Below are 23,589 nucleotides of genomic sequence, written 5' to 3'. Positions count from 1 at the left end.
AGTATATAATGTTATTCCTATCACGCTGGTGCCAATGTAAAGGCCACATTTACAAGTCAATGAATTAGTTCGATCTTAATTCATAACTTATTAGAAGACGAAAATAAAAAAAGTCGTTCTAATATTATTTATTATCAAATGATTTCTTCAACACATACATTTAAAATAACAAAACCATTTCATATTAAAAAAATTATACATTACAATAAATTGGAGATCTTACGTACATATCTAAAATATATTATTTACATTAAAATCGAATTTAGTCCTATTTTATTTAATAGAAGACTAAACTAATAAATCGGCGTTAAAAGATTTTATTGATAAAATATTATAATGATTCTGGCAATGGTAACGGTTTAGAGATACGTCGCCCGAATTGCGGGTTGCGAGTCGGAGTGTGAGTGGAGGGGTTATCACCCCCAACCACTCACGCGCCGAAAACAGTAAAAATAATTTAAAAAATATATATTTTAAACAAAATAAATCAAACATAACCTAACCTAACAATAGATAATAATAGGTTTTTTGGACAGCTTTACATATAAGCTTTACAACTCATTAGGTCTCTACGACGCTCGAGCATAACCCCATTTAGCATCGTGGGCTTCCTACTATTAGTATTTACAATAATTTGGTAAAGGAATGTAAAGGCAAAGTTCAACAGTGTTGTAGATCCCTTGGATGTACAATGTATATATAAACTTACGAAGGCTAAAAAACTAATTAATACCTACATAATAATTTGTACGGTTCAAAAATGACAGAAACATTGATTGAAATATATATTAATTTTAAGCTACATTCAAAAAGTTTAAAACTAATAGAAATATAATTCATAACAAACTGTAATATGTATATTGAAATACCTTGTTATTAATGCTGATTTAACATTTAACATACTTTTACTATTTATTCTCTTTCATAATTTAAAATTGAACTAATATAACAACTTAATCTACTGGCTTCCAGCAAACAATAGCTCTCATATCATCAGGAGCTTCGCCGAATATTCTATTTCCATTTGAATCCACATACTGATTAATTTGATAGTCCAAAAGCGTTTGGAAGCCTAAAACATCTGTGCCAAGTTGCTGTAAAAAAAATACTTAATAATAAGTGACATACAAGTTTTGGAATTAAGCATTGGTAAATAATGTTCACTCATTCAAAATTGCCATTGGCGCTGCTACCCTTGGTCTTGGCCTCAGATCGAAATCTGTAACGGTTTCGTTATTTATTTTAGTAATAAGTAGGTGATCAGCCACACGCCGTCGACTTTTTGGGTCTAGGGCAAGTTGTTTTCCTTACGATGTTTTCTTACAAGTGAATGCGCACATAGAAAATTCCGTTGGTGGAGCCGAAAGTGCTCATCCACAACCTACAGAAATCTTTTAAAAGTTTTTATATGCAATGTGTAACCTAATTGAAATTTAAATATAAAAATTAATCAAACTAGACAAAATACTATCACGAAACAATATCTACATTAATACAGTTTCATTAAGCAAAGATCTTAGATTGCTCAAAACCTAATTATAACATAATTACGCAAAAATACAAATGAGTAATGCTTTTTTAAATTTTATTCGTTGAACTCTGACGAAGGTTTTTATGGAGAGAATAATTACACGGGAAAACGTAAAAAAACCAGTTTACTTTTTCTGTAATTTTGAACGCGAACAGTCTCTTTGTTGTTTGTTTGTTTGGTATCTTAGCGAAATGTTCCATATGTTGGTATGTAGCTACTTAAAAGGTAGGCTAAGTAAAACATCTTATCAAGACGAAACGAGGTTAACTGCGGGGGACATTAGTATGACAATACAAATTACCTGTGTCAGAGGACTTGTATTCGTAGTGAAAATCCCAAGAAACCGTCTTTCCCTTGCGATTTTCATTGTGGCTACTTCTAAAGCTTGAATTGCGGCTACGTTATCTGCGCCTGAAAGGCTCGATGCTGTGGCCATCATGAAGGAATGAAGGATAGCACCTAGTTGAGAACAAGAGAATTAAGAAGCTTTTATAAATTATTTATCTTACGACTATTCAGAAAGAAGCTGTTGTATTAAGATCCATGAAAAATTAGTTAAATTACTGAAGTTTCCTTTTTACAAATTTCATGAATGTATAAGAACTGGTACCCTTTCCATCCGGTAACATTGTATCTCTGACTGAACTTTCCACATACTCCAAGAATGTCATGATCTTCGCCAGACCTCCAACTAGTTCTATGTCTGGTTCAGCTCTAGCATCAAAGTTTAATGCCACTGCTACTGGACTGCCGGAAGCTTTAATAATATTGCAAATTCAATTTGTGAATAATATTTCCATTTTAATCGCATAAATGACAAGAATTTTTGACTTATACCGTCTTATTTACTGTATGTTATCTGTTCTGTTTTTTTTACTTTTTTTAGGTAAACTCGCTAAGTTATTTTTTAAGCGACAATAAAGTTGTTTTTATATGTAAAAAGGTGTTGTTTTGTTGTTCTTTGTATAGCAAAACAAGACGGTATTGAATGTTAAAGTTATTTTTTCCTACAATAAAGAGTGCGACTTTACATGAATTACAATCTAGCCTTTACAATAATTATCGCTTATAAGTAATATTATGTCGACTTAGTTTTCTACAATACTAATGAATAGCTTAAACTAAGGTAATGTTCATTAACAGTCTGAGTGTTCTGTAATGTTTTGACGCTATGTTCATGTGTCCGGAACGTTAAAGTAGCTAATAAATTTCACAATCCTTAGAATTAATTCCTGGGTTCGATCGTTTATTACAGATAAGCTTGCACCTCGCTATTATAATTGTTTAATTGTTAATTTTCATGCAAATATGCAATAGTGTTACGAAATAATTAATATAACAAAAGTAATTATTACAAATTATTCAATTGACTTTTGTTACTAAAAAAATTGTACAATATTTACAGATTAAAGCTTTCGTTAGGAATATAACATTTTTGAAATTCGTTTTGATCGTGAACTTACAATCTTCCAAAACAACACTGAGTCCAGCCTCCAACAACGGCTCCCAACAAGCCGATACACAGTGTGCATAATCCCGTGTGTTTATTTCATGCCGTAAGAACTGCTCCAACTCGGCTTTCTCATAAAATGATGATACTATCATCCTAAGATTAAAAATAACTTGTATTAGAGCACCCTTAATATTTAGATACACATTGTACACATAATTATGAGCTGGGAATTCAACATTTCCTCCGATCTAATATGGTATTTAATCTAATACAAACTGGTACATATTAACTTCCTACAGTGACAGTAATCCCGACGTTTTTGTATACAATATCGAAATAGTTCGCTCAATATCCGTCCCGATGTACCTTAGGATTGCGTGGAAAACACAACATTGAAGTCAGAAACGCAATTGTACCAATAAAAATAAAAAATGTAGTTAGCTTACATTAACAATGCGTTGTAATATTTTTTTTTGTGCAACTTTACTATACGTGTAGTATATGTTCCATTCGATATTTGGGCCTGAGACATACCTTTAACATTTATAAACGCAAGAATAAAAAATAATTGCAGCTTATTTTTTGCTAAATGCAAGTCATTAGTAATCCAACAAGTAAACCCATTTCATATCGTGTATTAAAAATCTCAATGAAATTAACATAATAACACTCCTTGAGCCAACTTATTATGAAAAATTTATTCAAAAAGCAAAAACTTACTCTATAACATCCTCTCGGTAAGAATCACTCATCGGTACAACAGTAAACTTTAGGTTTTCATCTCTACCACAATCGGGGTTTGTTGTTAAGTGCTGCAAAACTTCCCCCAAGTTCGATGCTTCGATGAAATCACTAATTTCTATACAAATAATTCAAGTTTTAAAATGATCTGTAGAGGATGAAATGCATTGTTGTATGGTAGTTATATACTACTTTATGTTGGTCGTAAGAAAGTAAATCTGTCTACTTAAAACCATGTCATTCGTCATTTGTTTCACTTATAACTGTAGGAACATAAGTGTTAGCTATAACATTACAGTGTGCTTGGTTTGATCAGTAACAAACCTGACCAACTACACCAGGTTCAATTCTACTACTATACCTTCTACCTACTTATTATACCTTCTCTTACAGAAATTAACTTTAAGGCACAAATGTTTATATATCAAAACTTACCAATAAAATATCCCCTATCCCGCAGTCTAGTAATAGTATAGATGGAGTTAAGGGAATTCCCTCCCAGCTCGTAAAAGCCAGCTCTAAGTGATATAGCACATCTCGTAGCTCGACCTAAAACCTCTCCTACTGTCTCAAATAGGATCTGAGCTTTAGTTCTTTCTTCAGGACGAACTCCTGAATAGTCTATGTCCAGGTTTATAGCCGTGTCATCTGAAATAAAATCACATGAAGCTTAATATGGCATTTTACATGGATTTAAAAGCAATTATGTGTTGCGCCTGTGTTCCACTATTTCATATATTTAATGTGTTTTGTATTTAATTCTATTACTAGCTGTGACATTTATAAAACATTTTTTTATCATTAAAAAGAGTGCTTCTTAGTTTTCTCTCAAAACTATTTTCTTACCATTATTATTAGTGTTTTCATACATCTTTAGCAGTGCTTGTCGGTCGACTTTACCATTTACTAGCAATGGCACGCTGTCAATAACGATTACCTAAAAGAAAGAAATTCTTATTAATAATATTGTAGAAATAGAGAACAAGCGGTGTTCGCCTAATGGCTTCGTTTGTTTTGTTTGTTGTTTGCTAGTAGCTAGTTTTCTAGAAACCTTTCCTTTTTATTTAGGGACTCGCTCGTTCCGCAACACCGGAGGTGATGGAAAACATGGTAAGGAAACAGGCATCATAGCCATAAACACCTACGGTGTGTGTAAACCAGAAGCCTGGTCACCTACTTGGCTATTATGAAAAACATATTATCACGATTCAATTTCAATGATTTTAAACAAATACAAAAATTTGAGGTCAACTTCGTTAGTTACTAGTATTTTGGTTTAATTGAAAAAATATATACAATTTCTCGTCTCTGCATCCTCTTCATGTTCTAATAAAGTCTAAGTGTTTAAGCTTACCTGTGGTAACATATAATTGGTGAGTGCATCCTTCAGAGCATTCTCAATGTGGTTTCCATTTAATCTTGCATTCGGGTTGATGGTCACAAATGCCAGGATCTCTGGATTGCCCCGATCCAGACCGTAGCATAAAACAACTCCTGAAATATGATTAAATAATATTAGCTACCCTTGGTCTTGTGCAATATATCAGAATTTGATTATGAAATAATTGATAAGAAATAATTTAAAATTTAAAGATCTTTAGAACTATGAGGGACTAAAATGTCTGGCCATGAAATATCTGGCCTTTCACACTTATTTAATAGCTAATAAACGTTCTTTTTTCAAAATCATTCATTTCAAAATTCATTTTTTAAAATTCAATTTAAATTAATTATGTGTTTATCGTTAATTTCCGTGACATTCTACAAAAATACCTTAATTGTGTACTTTTAATAATTTTCATGAATTGTAGGGATTTTACATACCTTTATCGACACCCTGTACACTTATGACAGCTCTTTCGACTTCCTGTAGGTCGACACGATGACCCCTAATCTTCACTTGCGAGTCTGTTCTACCAGCAAACAGTATCATTCCCTTGTAAAGGATACCGAAGTCGCCGGTACGATAAAGGCGACTGAAGTCTGTGTGAATGGAAGAAAATATTAGGACTACATTATTCGACTACGGAGAAGTAATAGGAATCATGAATGTTGAATCGCGTTATAAAAACGGCGTGTTATAGTAATGGGTTTGAGTAAATATACTTTTGTCGCACTAGTTGAAAAATATATAATTAGTTTTCAATTTTTTTACAATTTTTATTTGTTTGAAACAGTGACGCTTTAGTTCAATAAGTTTAAATTCATGGCAGCTTTCATGCAATATTATGTAAGAAATTAAAAAAAGCGGAGGTATAAAAAATCGATTTTTTTGTATGGCTATGCCGTCTGTAGATCGATCTAGAATCTAGATGATGGAGATGTGAAATGATCTTCATATCCCATATATTAAAAATTTAATTAACTTTTAATACCAGACCAATGACTAGAAATAATAAATATTGTTATTTTTTAGGAGTTTAGTTGTAATATCTTTCCCAAATTCTTTTACATACCTGGATGAGCAGCATGAGGGTTATCACAGAACTTCTCCGGTGCCTGTCCACCCACGTATCCCTTGGCTAAGTTCCGTCCAGCAACCCAGACCTCACCAGGTTCTGATTCACGGGACGGGTTCATTTCTTCGTCCAAAAGGTATACGGCGCTGTTATCAAGAGGTGCACCTGGTGGTCAATTACATTGTATTGTATATATTATTTTCTCATAAATCTGAGAAAAAATTGAATGGTCAGAAAAATACTCTAGACTGCAAAACTGCCATCAAAACAATAGTGCCAGAAAACTCCGTTTTAAAACAATAATTCACAAACCTTCACAATATTCTTTAAATTGGTAAATAAATTCATATGTCATGCAACGTGTTATGAGTAGCCATAGTTATACTAACTACCAGTGCTTCCACTATGTCAAAATGTGCATACTCAGCGTAATGTTTCTCAGCATTCAGATACAGCCAAAATCTCTTATAACGACATCGAAGGGCCTACTCATATTTGGTCGTAAAAACCGATGACGTTGTTATTAAGTACCTAATACGTAGAATTCAGCCGGGACCTTTGATTTTGGTCAATATAACCGGTATGTTGTTCTAAACGATGTTGTCGTAAACGGTTTTGACTGTTTAATGTAAAGAAACCAAACGTGCGCAGTATCGAGCTGCCACATATTGTAATTCAATTAGAATAGTTGATAGAACTTGGTTTTGGTTAGAATTTTAACGTGTTGATTCAACTGATAAGGAAGTTCTTTAATTTTTTTAAGGTAAATAGGAAAAGGACTTTTAAATAACCCAAATCTTACCGATTGGTATCGTAGGAAACAGCTCCAACTGGGCACTATTTTCAATGACAAAATAGGTTACATCCCCCATAACCTCTGTACTTCCATAGAAATTAGCGAGCCTATAACCATCACCAAAATGCTGGAAAAACCTGGCCGCTAAATCCTTGCTTAATGTCTCTCCAGAACACACCCAAAGTTTCAAATGTTTTAACGAATGTTCTGGGCTCAAGGAAAGGTACATGAGAATGGATTGGAGTAGTGTTGGTACTAGAACCAAACGTTCCACCTGAAAATGTTTGAATCAGCTAAATTATATATGCAAATACTGCAAACTATGCAATTTATTTTATTAAATTTAAGAGTTACTCGAGAGGCAATGTTCATTTGGTTTTACCCAAGTTGAGGACGGCGAACTATGAAAAGGTTATTACTTAGTTTTTCAATAGATTGCCTACCATTACCTTACAAATAGTTCAAAGTCCTTAAGAAATAGTTTAAAAATTGAGATTGATACATTTTAAGTGTAACTCATATAAGCGATTATAACAATCGTTTTTGAGATTAAATATCTATAAACCTATTTATGTTTGATTGGAATTTTTAATATGGGCTGCAAATCAGCATATCAGTATCATTTTGACATCTGTGAAAAACTTCACTCTCGTTTTGGTCAAATCAAATCAATGGCTGTTCCATGTTAACGTTGGTACAGTGAAAAGTTGGTTTTTGTTTTACAGTAGTTCCCTGTTGATGCAGAATTCTAAATAAGGTAGCGTAAAACTTACTCGATTATCATCCAAAGCCCGCACCAACTTCTGCGGGTCACGCGTGGTTTCTTTAGGTAATATCAACAAAGTCCTTCCATGTAAAAGAGGACCCCAAATCTCGCAAACTGAGTCCACAAACGTGAGTGCAGTCTTCCAAACACAAACGCTTTCTGTGTCGGAATATGGAAGAGAACGGAACTGCCACCACAGGCGGTTGCAAATCGCGGAATACGGTAGACGGACGCCTGAAATTTCAACATATATAAGAATATTATTGATACAGTACTGTATTATTTATTCAGAGCAGTGTTGGCGCTACGGCGTGCGACTCTTATCACTGAGGTCGTACGTTCAATCCTCGGCTGTGCGTTTTTCTTCTATTCCGTATTTTCTTTCTATGTTCGCATTTAACATTAGCTCGAACGGTTAAGGAAAACATCGTGAGGAAACCGGCTTGCTTTTGACCCAAAAAGGCGTGCGTCAGACACAGAAGGCTGATCACCTACTACTAATAAGCAACTATTCGATTAATAAATGATCATTAAACAGATACATTAATCTGAGGCACAGACCTAAAAAGGTTGTAGCGCCATTGATTTATTTTATAAGAATATTATTTAAGCAATAATACCAGCTGCAGTATAAAGTTTATGAAATTATTCCAACCGCAATGAATAAATTAGGATTAGTTTATCATTAAAGAAGGTACAACTCGCTGACAATATAATTTATTCATTCATTCATAAGGCGTTTGACAAAGTAACCATGAGATCCTCATTCGCAAGCTATCAGATTGTGGTATACATAGAAGTTTGTTGAGATGGGCTACTAGTTACATTAAAAATCGCACACAAATAGTCGCAATTAATGGCTATCTCTATATAGCTAGCTACAGAGAGCTAGCTATATTGGTGCCCTCAGGCGTGCAACAACGGTCTCATTTGGGTCCTTTACTTTTTGCCTTATTTACCAATGATGCTCCAACTTACTTTAAAAATAATAGCAGATAGATCTGAAACTCTACACAACAATTGGCGACCTAAATGATTGTATTGGTCTCCAGAACGATCTGTCTGCACTAGATACATGGTATCTAAATAATTTGATAAAATTAAATATCAATAAATGTCATACAGTCTCATATACAAACAGGACTAATATAATCGACATGTACAATATACAAAACTTACCATTAGTTTGTAAACATTCTTCAATAGACCTCGGGATAATTTTAGATTAAAGACTGAATTTCAGTGAGCACACGCAAACAATTGCCAACAAGGCTAATAAAATGATAGGTTTTGGATTTAGGTCCTCTTCATCCTTTACTAACGTTTAAAGTACAGTTACTCTTTACAAATTACTTGTTCGTAGTATTTTAGAGTATGCATGTATCTGGTGTGTAAGTGTGTAATCTGGTCACCACATTACAAAATGCAAGTAAATACTATTGAAACAGTTCATAAACTAGTCAAACTAAAAGTCTTCTATACGTACCTACGGCTCGCTTATCTGCTACATTCAATGGTCCAGTGAATAGGCTATCTCGCTCTTACAACTTAATTACAAACATTGATGAAAATATTGATGTGTTTTACAACAGTCTACCTTTTTACGGTTACTTTGTTTTGCAGGCTCTTACTGTGGTTTTTAAGTTTTCATTTTGTTAGTTTGTTTATTACTGTTATTGTTATTTTTTATGATGTAGTTTTAGTTATTATTAATTTTTAGTTATGTTTTGTTTTATTGTATTTTTATTTATTTTGTGGTTGTTTGTCTAGCTTTTTTTCTTTGATTGATTGCTTATGTATGTGTAAGTGTGTTTAATTTGAGATATCATATTTTCTTGTAAAATACAAGAAAATATAAAAATATGACATCTTAAGCATATACATTGTTTTAGAATGTATAAATAAATTATTTTAAATTTCACTGTTACAAAAAATCCTAATGTTTATACTAAAATATTGGCCCTAGTCTTGGTCCTTTGAATCGCAGAGTCAGAGGAATAAGTAAGTATCGATTGTGGACAATCAATATTAAAATTATATTAGTATATAACAACGAGAACGAGGACCGCAAAATTACTACAAATATACAAACACTATACTATTTTATTGGGAATTATATCTACAAATAATTATATTTTAATAATTTACATAACTTCTTTTTATACTGAATGCCGTGTGTATTTTTCATTTCATTTTTCAAGTGACGTTAACACTTTCAAGACCATATTATTACTTATTATTTTTAATCAGTTCAACCATTGAGTATATAAAAAATATATTTTTGGATGTAAACAAACCAACATTTATTTTTAATTTAATGAATCATACGGAAGCTTTTATTACCAATTATATGGGATACAATAAATCTTACATTACATTCATAAAATAACCTTCACACATAGTAAAGATTCATCATAAAAAGATTACGATTGCATAAGTTTAAAGAGGATATGATGCTCTAGTAGCTACAGTAATAAGTACATAATTAATTTGTTTACTTGTTGTTAAAAACAAAGGCAGGAAGAGATACCTGCCTTTAATTAAAGCTGGGCTTAATTATTACTAAAACTTGATGTATAGAAAATATTAAATAACGTGCATACAGACGCACCTTTTGAGACGATATAACAAATAGATATAAAAAAACCGTGACCGAAACCAAATCAAACGTCAAATGGCTTCACAATTCGGAAGAATTGGTAACAGCTTGCAATATTAAGAAATTATAAAAAAAAATATCTGTCAGTCAGAAATCTGACTTTAGAACAAAGCAAACAAAACTTTACCTTTGGGTATTCCAGTACTTCCAGAAGTATACAACACTATTGCAATGCTGTCAACGGAAGCCGGCGCCAACATCTCTCTATCTGTCAGGCTGTCAGCTGGTAATGAACTGGCGTCTAGTGTCAACTCCTCAAAGGAAATTGACGTTATTCCGCTATTTGCAAACATTGATGGATTAGCTGAAAATGATTTTATACCTTATATTACTTCCCGTGCTGTATAGGAGCGCAATTTTCTTTCTTTCAATAACATTTCATAAAAGTAAACAATAAAACAATTTTAAGTAAGTAGGTAGCTAAGGTGACTCAATTATGATTTCTATTTGTGGATACTGAATCCGAAAAATTAACGCGATGTGTACTAACAAAGTATAAATATATCAATGGCGCTACAACCTTTTTAGACCTGGGCAGATTTCTGTTTCTCTGTTTCATGTTAATTTAATAGTCAAGTAGTAGATTAATCTTCTGTGCCTGACGCACGCCGTTGACTGTTTGGGTCTAAGGCAAGCCAGTTTCCTCACGATGTTTTCCTTCACCGTTCGAGCGAATGGTAAATGCGCACATATAAAGAAAGTCCATTGGTACACAACTGGGGTTCGTACCTACAATCTCGGGGATGAGAGTCACACATGAAGCCACTAGGTAAGGACTAAATTTCGTTATCGCTTTCAATGGCGGAGTAATGATATCCCAAACATAGATATACATGGTACATAAACTCAATATCAAAATAGTATGACTTCGGTTATACATGTATTGTATTTACCAATATGTTACATGTAACTTATTAACTCATACCAGTATCGTCATAAATTATGATTGACGGCTGAGCGTCCTTCAAGATGTGACTGATCCTCGCTTGAGGAAAACTTGGTTCCAAGGGCACGTAGGCAGCTCCGGCCTTCCACGTCGATAGAAGGGATAATATTGTGCTAGAAATATATATAATTTATTACCATCTCATTAGAAGTAGAAGTTTAAATTTAGGTAAGTTCAAATCAGAGTTGAGTTTAATGATTTGCTTTTACACATTTGATGAAGTGCATCTTTCTATAATTGTTACATACTTATGTGTAGGCTGCATGCAGACAGCTATAACATAGTCATTATCCCTGTTGGGGCCAACTGGTCTCGCATGGGCGGCTATGGCTCTGCCCATGGCGTTACTTCTGCCTTCAAGTTCTGCATAGCTCACGCGTACATTGCATGTTTCATCTGTAATTTAATAATTGAAATGAAGAACCATAATTTTATAGACAAAGATATGTGTAGTTAAGCATTTCCACTTCTCCCTCTCCATGTATCTTTATATATTACCGTTGTCATACTAACAGTATGAAATTAAATTAAGGTTAGAAATATATTCGACGATTTTTCCCCATGATAATATAATCTAATGAATGATAAAAATATCAAGGCAAGTAATATAGTTCGTGTAATAAAAAAAAATGTTTCGGTTGATAAAAAGCATTAATCTTAGAATTTTGTTGTACACATTGTACACGGTATAAAATGAACATGTGATATACCTGCTCAATACATAACAATAACTAGCTGACATTATTAGAACATAACCTGAATAAATTAGCGCAGTTCTGTCATGCATGCGCAGAAGTTGCAAGTGTGTAACTAACGGCGCTGCTGGAACAGCTGTTCGAGCCCCACTCACCACTGAGACACGCGGTAGGGAACCCATATCTGTAAAATTAGAATAAATAAATTTCATTATTATATAAAGTTGGTCTAAATAAATATATTATACAATATGGGTATAATATAAAATAAACAGACAATTTCTCAATGAAGATCTTGTCCAATACGTTGATTTAGTAGATTAAACTCACGTAAACAAGTCAATTGTGAGAGTCAAAAAGGTCATTCAGGTGTCAAAATGAAATTTAGTAATTTAATACATTTTAAACCTATATATAGATTTTATTTTATCAAACGAATAAGTTATCATTTAATCTTTATAAGCATATGCCCGATCATATTTATTTTTAACCCTTGTGGTAAGGTTTGTTTACAATTATTTGATGAATAAAGTTCCATACAGATTCCGGAAGACAAATAAGTAAAGCTCGCTTATGATAAGTTATTTCTAAGAATTTGGCTATAAAATACATGTTTTGACATAAAAATTGGAGACTAATATAATTATAACATCGATGTCATAAATATACTGCTGAACAATTCACTTATAAAATGCGTTTCCAAATTGAGTTTAATTTTTCTTTACCCTTGAGCCAATATTGATTTTTAATTAAACGTGAAATATCAGGTAGATCGTAAACAATTAAATAAATTGTGATAATAATTATCTGGTTAAATATAGCACAGGCAGGGTTGCTGCGTCGAGAAAACAAATACGCTAGAAAATTATAAATTCCGACATAACTTTGACCGCATTATTGGCGATATACGTTTTTTCAACTGTTTTCGCTTTGTGTTTTTGTTTAGTAATAATAAAATAATACGCATATTTTGAAGTCTTTACATCTTTTCTAAAAACATCTCCTCTATTTATCTTGTAATAATAAATAGATTTCAGGTTTGTTAAATAAAATAAGTAGCTTATAATTTAAAATAAATTGTAATCGTTTTGTATCACTCATATTACAAAAGAAATAGTGTTTTTCATGATACAAACCTAAATACCATAACTACGTATATGCTTAGTTAGTAGGCCACCATTTCGTAATTTACTTTATTACTCTAAGCACGGCTAACCTTCACTAACACGTTTGGAGGATGCCATCTAATTCATACTCTAGAAGAAAAAATACATGTTAAAACTATGCTCGTGTCAAATTATAAGGAAAACAAAAATAATAGTTCTGAAGCAAACATTCATACTTAAAACGTAAAGGTGTAAGTAAATTATCACCCACAGAGATTTTTTTTTATAATTTAACTACTATTTTACAGTACAATTCGACTGCGTAAAATTGCGCAGGTTTTTTTTAAACTTTAGATGTCAAGTTCATGTGACGTCACATAACTTAATAACGGTAATATGAAATCGGATATTTAAGAATACAAGTTTTACAAATATCCGTATATGTAAGGACAGTGTATTAAAAACGTATAACAAAACGCCTTCCTATAGAAAGTTCTACGGTCCGATTGGCTAAACTAGACATTGACCATTTTCGTAGGATATAGTACCAATAATGCTTGTGGAGTTAAATTGATAAAACTGAAATCGCTCTGAACAGGAAAATAAACTCCTGCATATCATAACATCAGTGTAATACAAAATATTAAGGTTTTTGACCTGACATTGACCTACATACGGGCCAACGAACGGTTACATAAGGATATAATAAAAAAATTGATGTGAAGCGTCAATCGTGTTTCGTTTTGTAGGAAATCTGTTCATTCAATAAACACAATATCATAATTTGTACATGAAAGATTAATATGTTATCAATTTATCTTTATATATTCTCTTTCCTCTCTCCTTTTAAATGGCTGGACCGATTTGAATGAATTTTATGTGTATGCGTTTGGGCAGATGGCGCTGCAGCGCTCTAGGCTATTTATCTATACAGCAAATAAACAGCTAGTATATATGTATAAATCATCTGTGGATGTGTGCGTAAATAAACTCCTTAACGGCTGAACAGATTTTGATGACATTTTTGTGTGTTCTAGTGGAGTCGAGAATGATTTACATTATTCGATATTTTATTATATGTAAGACAAGGAATTTGGACAACACCTGCACTGCACTAGTTTATATATAAAAAATGGATTGCTGTTTGTTTATCTTGCTAAAACTCGGGAATGGCTAATGTGCTTGCAATATTTATGGAAGTTCGGGAAAGGTTAAAACGATGGAAAACGTAAATAATATGTAAAGAAAAATACTAAAAGTTCCAATTGAGTTCTCTCATAAAAACTATTCCAAGCTGGAAATTTTTTGATGTCTTTCGTCTCTTTAGAAATAAAAATTGTCACTTGGTTGTATACTATATTGGTGTTATTTAAAAGCCAGATTTTATCTGATAATAATTTATGTTATCTGATTCTATATAAACTATTTATACAACGTAGTTTTAGTAGTATTAAACTAAAACTTAACAAAAAAAAATGTCACCTGTCCAAATGTGATCTATACATTACACTGCATTTAATGTTACAATTCTAAAGTTTTAATCTTTCTCGCAGCTCAAAAACGTAGAATATTCTTAGCATTCTATGAATAGTTCGTGGCTAGTCATTTACTGTGCATTAATGTTTATAATACATCTTCAATTATGCCGACATTAACTGCAGTTTAGACAGAAGTGGTCAACCTTTTACGTATTTTGTTTTGCACTAAATATTTAGGAACACTGAAACAATGCAATCTGGTAGCCAATTTAAATTTTTATGGATGTCCTGCTATTAGTATTTTTTAAGATACAAAAAACATCATTTTTAGACCGTAAAGAAATACGTGTACTGATATTTAGTAGAATACAGCTAAGAATAATATTAATTATTTGAAAGTAGGTTAATTCATGAAACTAAATATGCTTTATATATATAATAGAAGCAGTAATAGTAAAAAATAGTATAAAGCCATAATTGGGAGCCATTTCTCTTCTTAAGAAAATATTATATGAAAATAAGTACATTTTGCAACAGGTTTAATTTTGTATAAGACTTAATTAGTTAAATATTATCGCAATTATATATTTTTAATAACACTTAAAATATAGAAAACCAAAGATTTTATATGAGGTATGTAGGAGTTGTACAGAAATCAATTGTAATTGACGGTTTTCTTGAGGTTCTCAAGGCAAGCACTGACGATACACCTGTACGCGGTGCAGGTATTAGTAAACATTTCAAATAATAATGATTAATATGTCATACCAAATCTAGTACACCAAAACCCAATTAACAGACCAAAGGCTTAAATTACCTGCCTTCAATAGCAAACGGACAAAAACATGAGATAACCAAAAGGTTACTCAGACCCAAGGCCTAATCACTGACACAGTTTCATGGGTCGTCGATTCGATTATTCTTTTGTACCATTCACTTTGAATCCTTCATTCTTACTCTAAACACGATTCACTATATTGTATCTTACAAGTTGTGTATTGGAGGCTATTGGCTTTAAACAATGTAGAGAAAACTATGTGCATGAGTACTGAAAATAGTAACACTTCATCCAGTTTTCAAGCTTAGTCTTAGCCCCTGAATGCATCTATTTCTTTGAAATATCAGCCTTTTGTTTCTGACCGAATTTAACGCCTATTGTTTATAATTTGGACCTCCTGGCTGCGATTCCTTAGAAATTGTTTTGTTTTGGTACATAAGGTTGAATAATATACTGCTCTCTCTATTTGTTAATAAAATCTTTAATATTATGTTTGTGACAAGCATAAATTTGAATTAAAAAATATATCAATTTTTACTTTATTAATAATTGCACTTTGTCGTTTTGATTTATATTTCATAAAACAGTTTTATTATTTATAAAAAAATACAGTATTTATTTTTAGTGGCAAGCCAGTTTGATGGTAAACATTAAGTATATGAATGATAAGTCTAAAATAAATGCTTTAATAAGTTGGTTAATCTTTGGTTAAGTTTCCTCTCATTAACTTTAAAAATAAGTTATGATAAGTAAGTAAAAATTAAAATCAAATCATTAAATTATCATCTAAAGATCTTCAAACAACAATCTTCAAAATTATCTACTATAAATTATTCAATTAATACATTTTTCTAAAGTTCCCATTGTTAACTAATTAACTTGTAATTGCAATGATTATTTTCACGGAGAAGCATGTAGGGAACATGAAGTATGTGTCTGTGACAAGACGAGAGAACTAAGAGAAAATTTAAAAATGCGTCAGAGATACCAACAATTATTCTACATAAAAATTATTCAAAAAATTTCAAGACAATTTATTACTATGAAAAGTGTATGTCAAGTCAATGTCAAACATGTATTGTAAAGAATTGATTTAATAAGAGTAGGTTTTATTTGACATTTGATTTAAAGAAGGCCGACAAATTTTCCATTAAGAATAGCGGAAATAAAAATTGTCGACAATATATTGACATTTAGTTTTATCTAAATGATTGAAAAGTTCAGGATTTTCATTAACTTCCTAATTAGAAGTTGAATGCGCGAATCTTTTTCTTCTTTGACTTCTTTTTACAGCAGTGGACTAGTGGACCAATAGAGTTTTTGTCTAATGCTCGTACGGTGAAGGAAAACATTGTGAGGAAACCGTCATGTTTCAAAACCAAAAATTGACGACATTTGTCAGAAAAAAAGGCTTGACCTACTGGCCCTGAAATGAATGATCAAATGAACAGATGCCATCTGAAATCAAGACCCTTTAGTGTTGCCACTGGATTATTATTAGATGGTTCTTTTTCTGTTTATGTCTTCTTTATCATATTCATATTAGGTATAGATTAATAATACAATAAATTATTATTTTTATAATTTTTTTGTTTAGTTTTGGTCAATATTTCGAGTGTTACATGTAGTTTTATGTTTTTTTGTTAATTATTCATGCACTTCATGTACTTTACCCTTAATATGTGTTTCTATTTTTGTGTTTCTTCTATACTTGTCTGGAAGAAATAGCTTGTTAGCGATAAGGCCGCCCGTTGCCTGATATCTTATCTAACCTGTTTTTTATATGTATGTTTACATAGTTTATGGCTATTCATTCATCGCAGTTCCTATGCTTAAATACAAGTCGTAATGGTTAAGAACCGTATATTATATATATATAGATAAAAGAGGATGTAATATTTACATTCTATACAATCCACGCCTCGTAGCAATTGCGATCGGTTTGATGTAGATTCCGGGTCAAAGCTATTAAGCCTGCTTTAAGATTGTATAGAGAAGCTTCTTTTGTTTCGTGAAGGGGTTTTTAATTAACCAAAGGCTAAGTATAATCTATGGTTATCAGCTGCCTGTAACAATACGTCATCAGTTAATAAGCTGCAGTTTTTGTAAGAATATTTCTTATGTCTTTATCAGCGATGTATTGTCTATGCAATTAACGGATTCTCCTTTCTCTCTTTTCTCAGTACATAAGACCAAATATTACCACGTAGCCAAGATAATAAACAGTTCTAATCTAACAAAATATTCTCAAAATTTCTTGATTGATTTTCTGCTAATCGATTTGATTAATGTACCTTGAATTTGGTCCAAAGTGAGTGGCAGAAGGCAACACCATACGATGGGCTTAAAGTACAAATTTAATAAATATATTTTGTTCTATGCAATTTATAAGATTAGGGCATATATCTACGAAATCGCACATATAAAAGATTCCTCGCACGGACCGGAACACATAACAGGAAAGTTTTTGGGCGGAAAATTTCTGCTTTTCGATCATTCTTGATTCTTTAATGCAAGTTTAACTTATATCAAAAGACGTAATTTTTCTACGATTATTAAACGATATATATTCGATTTTACTAGAGAAAATGGACTCAATTTCACCTATAAAGTCAAAGTATACATCCTAAAATGGAAATATTACTTTTAAGTGTTTTTTTTTAATTTTCGTAATAACCTTTTAATTAAACGGTCAGTTACTTGTCCCTTCTGGTCTTTTGTCAGTTGATTCTAGTTTTGTCAATGTAAAATTAAATTATTTCGCAACATAACGTAAACCCTTTAATCTAAAAATAAAGAGATAATACGTAATATGTGAGGTGTTGAAGGTTTTATCAGATCAGTCACCTTATGCCATGGTCAAATTAATTATATTTCAACAATCAATTCCTTAACTACTTGCAGGAGGACTTCCATATCTTATAATACAAAAATAAGTTCCTTTGAACCTTACTTAAAAGAAAGTACACCTTCTTCTTCTTGCCTTACGAAGTTCTTGATGGAGATTTAAGGATACGAATCACTAGAACTTAGTGGGTATTCAGATTTAATTAAATTTAGTTTGAAGATAATAAATATCGAAACGGAAAGCGCATACATGCTAAGGGAAATTATGACGTTCTTAGTACTCATACAGTCCATCGTACGTCGAACGACGACGATCGTACGACATCGAATACGCTCCCCGTTAACTCTCGCAGCTAAAAATGTACTTAGAAAATATTAGTTGATAGCTACAGGTTTTCTGTAAATTTTATAAAAATTACTTACACTACACTTAACTGTATGTGTAATAGTTTCAGTTAAAATTTGGCTGTATATATTATATTTTAACAAAAAAATAAAATGCCGTTAATAACAGGGCTGTTTACTATATATTGTTTTGCGTTTAATATATTTTGATACAGAACATAAGCCTAAGCAATAAACAACAAAGGGATGCAAGCTAAATTGTTCGTCTAGTAGTCTGTGCAAATAAAAGATTACTACGGAAAATCATTTAATTTGTAGTAAGCACATTTTATTTAAAATTTTAACACTACAGTTATACAGTTTTTGATCTCCATAATTATACGTGAACACAGAACAAAATAAATGTTTTGTCTCATAAGAATTTCCTTAGTCTTTTTTCATACATCACCGAAACAATAGTTTTTTTGTCAGAATCTAACCCTCTTCGACAAAATTTGTCATCTATTTACGGTCGTTAAGTTTATTACTATAGTTACTTGACCACCAAGTAAGGTTACAACTATTTTGTAACCACTTTGACATTGACCCAGTGTAGCCGTTCAATTTAAAACGTGCCAAAATAATCACATAATAGATTTGATTCTAATTCACAGTTAAATAATAGTGTATTTTTAAACTTGTCACTTCTATGTTTAAGTTCAAACCCACGCATTTTCAGAAAGTTCAGGGATATTTCCAATTTTTTGTTATATACCTTTCTGCACAGTGACGATACAAGGAAATATACTTTAGAATAATAATAATAATCTAGCTGCGCGTTAACGTAAGCTTTTAGTATGTTTGCCTTCTGTACTTAATATATGTCGAAAATTTAAGGGTTTTAGGATATTTCCTCACGATGTTTTCTTTTCCGTAGCAGCTAGTTTTATTTCTCACATAAGGAAAATCCATTGTCACACCCGTGATTCGAACACATGACCTTAGGATTGGAATTTGACAACAATGCTAATTATATTTCAGAAGTCATTTACAAATAAAATGAAGCCTATTTTTTAACGATGGGCTTTTATTAATATTTTTAATGCTTTTAGTCAAGTATTTTGTTGCATTTCTATTGGTAACAAGTTATTTTAGGTATTTACTCCACTCAAAGCTTGTTAGTAAATTTACTTCAGTTTCATCAGATTCATCAGTTACCTAACAAGAGGCACCGGACACCATCCGGCGCATGCAAGTGAACTAGACATTACAGTAATCATAACACTATTCTAATCTAAGGCTTCACTCTTAGTCCGTTGGTCAATGTATCGTGTCCCTCTAATGGGGCAAATTTTCGCGTTTACTGAAGGTATTCTATGCCAGATACACGTAGGTTTTTGACATATGTCATTGTCCTCACGATGTAACCAAACCCGTAGGTTGTATATGATCGGTCAATTAAAATGGCGGCCGGGACTCAATCGCACGACCTCCGAGTTATTGCTACCACACTTATATCGTCAGTCTTACTACCTAATGTCAGAAATGTAATGGATTTTGACATACGGGAGTCATAGTAGTATATCATAGTCATAATTAGCACTAAGTGTCGTGTCTGCGTCTCATCCTGATTATTCTCAGAGGGAGATGCTATGACATAGCATAGCCAATACAATTCATAAAATTTATTACAATGAAACGTTTCATACTCAGTTATACGTAATCCATACAAGTAGGTATTGTACCATAACCTACGACAACAATTAAGGCTTATTCACACACTTATGTTTCCTTATTACTTGTCTTTAAAGTAATTATAATTTATCGGCCTTTTGTAATCAATGTCGGCGTATTGGTTGTACTATATCTGATCACTAATTAATTACCTTAAGTAAACGAAAATTGTGTATTTGTTTTCCATTGTAAATAAAACTTAAGGTCGGATCCAATTAGTACCTGTATTTAAGATATAGAGGTGTTTGCTAGTTGCAATTACGACAGTTAAAAACATTTATGCCTAATCGTGTTTATGGTGGCTCAATCATTTATACAAAAACACCAAGGACATTGTAATATTGATATAAAATATTACCTAAGTCATATAACCGTCGTAGGTCGTTATATTTAACCCATACATTTAACAAGCATTTGATGAGAAAATAGATTTATCTAGAAAAGATGGCGGCTATAAATAAACACGTATAGCCACGCGCCTTTAATTAAAAAGTATAATCAGCTTTATACAGCTTAAAACTTTTATTAAAATTAAATGATGTGTTAAGTTTTGAAATAAAACAACTACTTTTTACCACAGTTTTCAAAATACATAAACAACAATTAATTGCTCAGCCGGTGTATTTAAGGATAAACACTTTCGGAATTTTGAAAATACAATAAAGTGTAAATTCCATGGTAAGGCAATTAAGATTTCATAGAGAAGTTATTTTTAGATCGTGCATTGTTTTTAAACCTTGATTTTAATTTAATTTTGATGACTTTTGCATCAACTTTCTTTACGTCAGCGCAAGATATTGTAATAACAGACCTACACATTTTTTTCTCACGGACAACTGATTAATTACTATATATATTAACGATAAATACAATGATCTGCTGAGGGTTTTTGACCAATGTTAGAAAACTAAAATAGGTCGAGTTAGTATTTCGTGTGAAAAGTTCTGTAGAATTTTTTTTCAATATACGTGCCAATTAAATGGTTCTGTGATGTATGTACTGTATTGATTCTGTTAATTTTATTCTTATTTATTGAACAATAATTATCAAGGAGACATAAACATGAGCTCCTAATTAATGAAATTAACTATGAATATTAATTCAAGAAAAGGTCAAAGAATTATATATTTTTTTATTAACCGATTTAAAAAACAAAACTCCATAAATAATTATTCTATTATTTATGAGATTATTTAGTCTAGATTAACGCAGTTGAAATCATCGGAGTCAAGTCTAGTTAAATTAAACATACTGTAGAATTAAATACCAAAGTTTCTGACCATATTTGACTAGCATTTGAAGAAAAACCTACAAACCTTGTCAAAATGGATGGTAATTTGTGAGCTTAAACTGCAACCTTGATTCTTAAGCCAGATTTTTATAATATTAATGTGATTTATGGACATTTATAAATAATAACTTTAATAATAAATTATATCAAATTATTTTTTTAATACATTAGGATTGTTAAATTATTTAATTTGAGTATTTTTTTGACTTTGCTTGTTGTGTTTGAATTAAAAAATATATAGAAAATAAATAATTGAAGTTTTTGATGCTTTTTTTTACTGATGATTTTGCTTTTGATACTTTTTACGTTTTTACTAAATAAAATATAATATTTTAAGTGAATGATTTTTAAAAAAATATAGTTTCTTATTTTTAAATATTAAAAAAAACTCACTCTTATAACCACAAACTAATCCGCACTCACTTAAAACCTCTTTTATAATATAGAACGCACCCAACGTCACTACGCGCGTAAAATAGGCTAGCTGTCAAAGTCACAATATTGCAAGTGCACCGAACTAACTGCGCGCGCAGCCGGACTCTACCAATTTATATAGAAGGTAATGATTGTCGGTGCTCTACAGCATGTGCCTTGGCCTTTATCCTGTGGCTATTTCGTATCTAGAAGCGTCTGTTTTTTAACCAGAGTAGTTAAGTCGACCGTGCAATTTTTGTCCTATGGATTTGTGTAGTTAAATATGAACACAGACTACTATTTTATAAATTTATCACATTTTATGAAAAAAATGCCGGCTCCGTCTTTTGTCCATTGCATTAGCACGTTGCTGAATATTTTTGGTCGAATTTAATGAAGACTTTAATTAAGAAAAAAAATACGGCAACAAAACGATAAATATGGCTGTGTGAAAATTTTTATTAATGCTTATTACATTTTTTGGTAATGTCTTCTTTCTTTCGTTTTAATTATGTTGAAGTAAATTCTTATAGTTACTGTTGAGATAAGAAATCTTGAAGGGCCTTGAATCGAATATAATAAGTATCCTCGCTTTGCCTTAAAATGTTACATCTATCAATCTACAAAATTTGATTTTTTAGCCAACCTGCTGGCTTTATACATTCTTATGGATATTCCGTTCTTTCGTATTAGTGGTCGTAGAAACAGTAAAACATAGTAAATAGATAAATCATCTCACTTGGCATCTCTTTTTATCCTTAACTCTACTTGTCTCTTTTGATAAAAAAATATTTTACATTCGGCATTTCGAGAGTGATGACGTATGCACTTTCAATATATTATAGTTTAAAGATCATCACCGTGATTATCGCGTAAATACCGGAGGTCATGTTTTGTGGTGAGAACATGTATTTGTTTTCGAAGAAACCGTATTTACTTTGGATAGAAGGAACAAAAAATAATAATGAAATACAGGCCTCGCAATAAACATAGAATATTATTCTATAAAAGATTTCAAAATTAAATCCATTTTTTTTACATATTATGTAATCATTATTAGTCTGTGAATGTGTTTTCTGTTGACTGTGTTGTGAAGAGTGAGCAATTTTTTACTTAGCCATAGGTTCGCAAAGGTTCATTGTTTATAACAACGAAGCATATTAATACACAATATTATTTAAAATAGAATGTCACCACATGAGCTAGTGTTAGAGAAAGAAGTTAACCAATATGATTAGCAGCAAAAAATCATCTCATTAGATTTAAAAAATATGTTCCGGGTAATCGGCAATATAATAAACATTTCAAATGTATGCAAAAGAATAAACTATATTCAAAACTTCCTGACGGCTTTTATCAAAACATTAACATTTAACACAATACCTATATACATCATATTTATTTGGGAAATTTCGAGAATCTGTTATTGTAATTGCTGTTTTTGGCTGAAATCAATGCTAACGTTGGGCAAAGATTGGCGAATGATACACATTTTGATAATTTTCTTGCTATTGAACGAAAGCGTGGTAAGGCCAACGGCGTGTGTCACAGATACAGAATCAAGACTTAGC

The 23,589-nt window shown here is 31.7% G+C and overlaps 1 protein-coding gene across 2 annotated transcripts; it reads right to left on the bottom strand.

Moving 5' to 3' along the window:
- Positions 1–218: 218 nt before the first annotated feature.
- LOC123720619 (mycosubtilin synthase subunit C) lies at positions 219–22,109 on the bottom strand. 2 transcript variants are annotated; one of them, XM_045677310.1, is made up of 17 exons: positions 21,998–22,109; positions 12,108–12,230; positions 11,600–11,747; positions 11,331–11,464; positions 10,533–10,709; positions 7,754–7,980; positions 6,987–7,254; positions 6,182–6,349; positions 5,550–5,708; positions 5,080–5,219; positions 4,572–4,662; positions 4,161–4,373; positions 3,705–3,843; positions 2,995–3,137; positions 2,142–2,288; positions 1,833–1,990; positions 219–1,094 (listed from the first exon to the last, which is right to left on the bottom strand). In XM_045677310.1, exons 2-17 carry the CDS (start codon positions 12,226–12,228, stop codon positions 954–956), a joined length of 2,574 nt encoding a protein of 857 aa, XP_045533266.1. In that variant the 5' UTR covers positions 12,229–12,230; positions 21,998–22,109; the 3' UTR covers positions 219–953. The 2 variants fall into 2 exon arrangements, with proteins under 2 accessions (XP_045533266.1, XP_045533267.1); XM_045677311.1 differs by lacking the exon at positions 2,142–2,288.
- Between the last annotated feature and the right edge of the window lie 1,480 nt (positions 22,110–23,589).

The sequence above is a fragment of the Pieris brassicae genome, chromosome 2, assembly GCF_905147105.1.
Source record: "Pieris brassicae chromosome 2, ilPieBrab1.1, whole genome shotgun sequence".
NCBI lineage: Eukaryota > Metazoa > Arthropoda > Insecta > Lepidoptera > Pieridae > Pieris > Pieris brassicae.
Note: the sequence above shows the minus strand (reverse complement) of the source record. Positions and strands in the feature narration are given on the sequence as shown.

What these genes read in the sequence shown, in the direction of transcription:
- LOC123720619 (XM_045677310.1), bottom strand. Translation starts at nt 12,228, where the DNA reads ATGGGTTCCCTACCGCGTGTCTCAGTGGTGAGTGGGGCTCGAACAGCT. An exon ending in AACTGCGCTAATTTATTCAG is followed by an intron (nt 11,748 to 12,107) that starts GTTATGTTCTAA and finishes ATTAAATTACAG; the next exon opens with ATGAAACATGCAATGTACGC. An exon ending in GGGCTTTGGATGATAATCGA is followed by an intron (nt 7,255 to 7,753) that starts GTAAGTTTTACG and finishes AAACATTTTCAG; the next exon opens with GTGGAACGTTTGGTTCTAGT.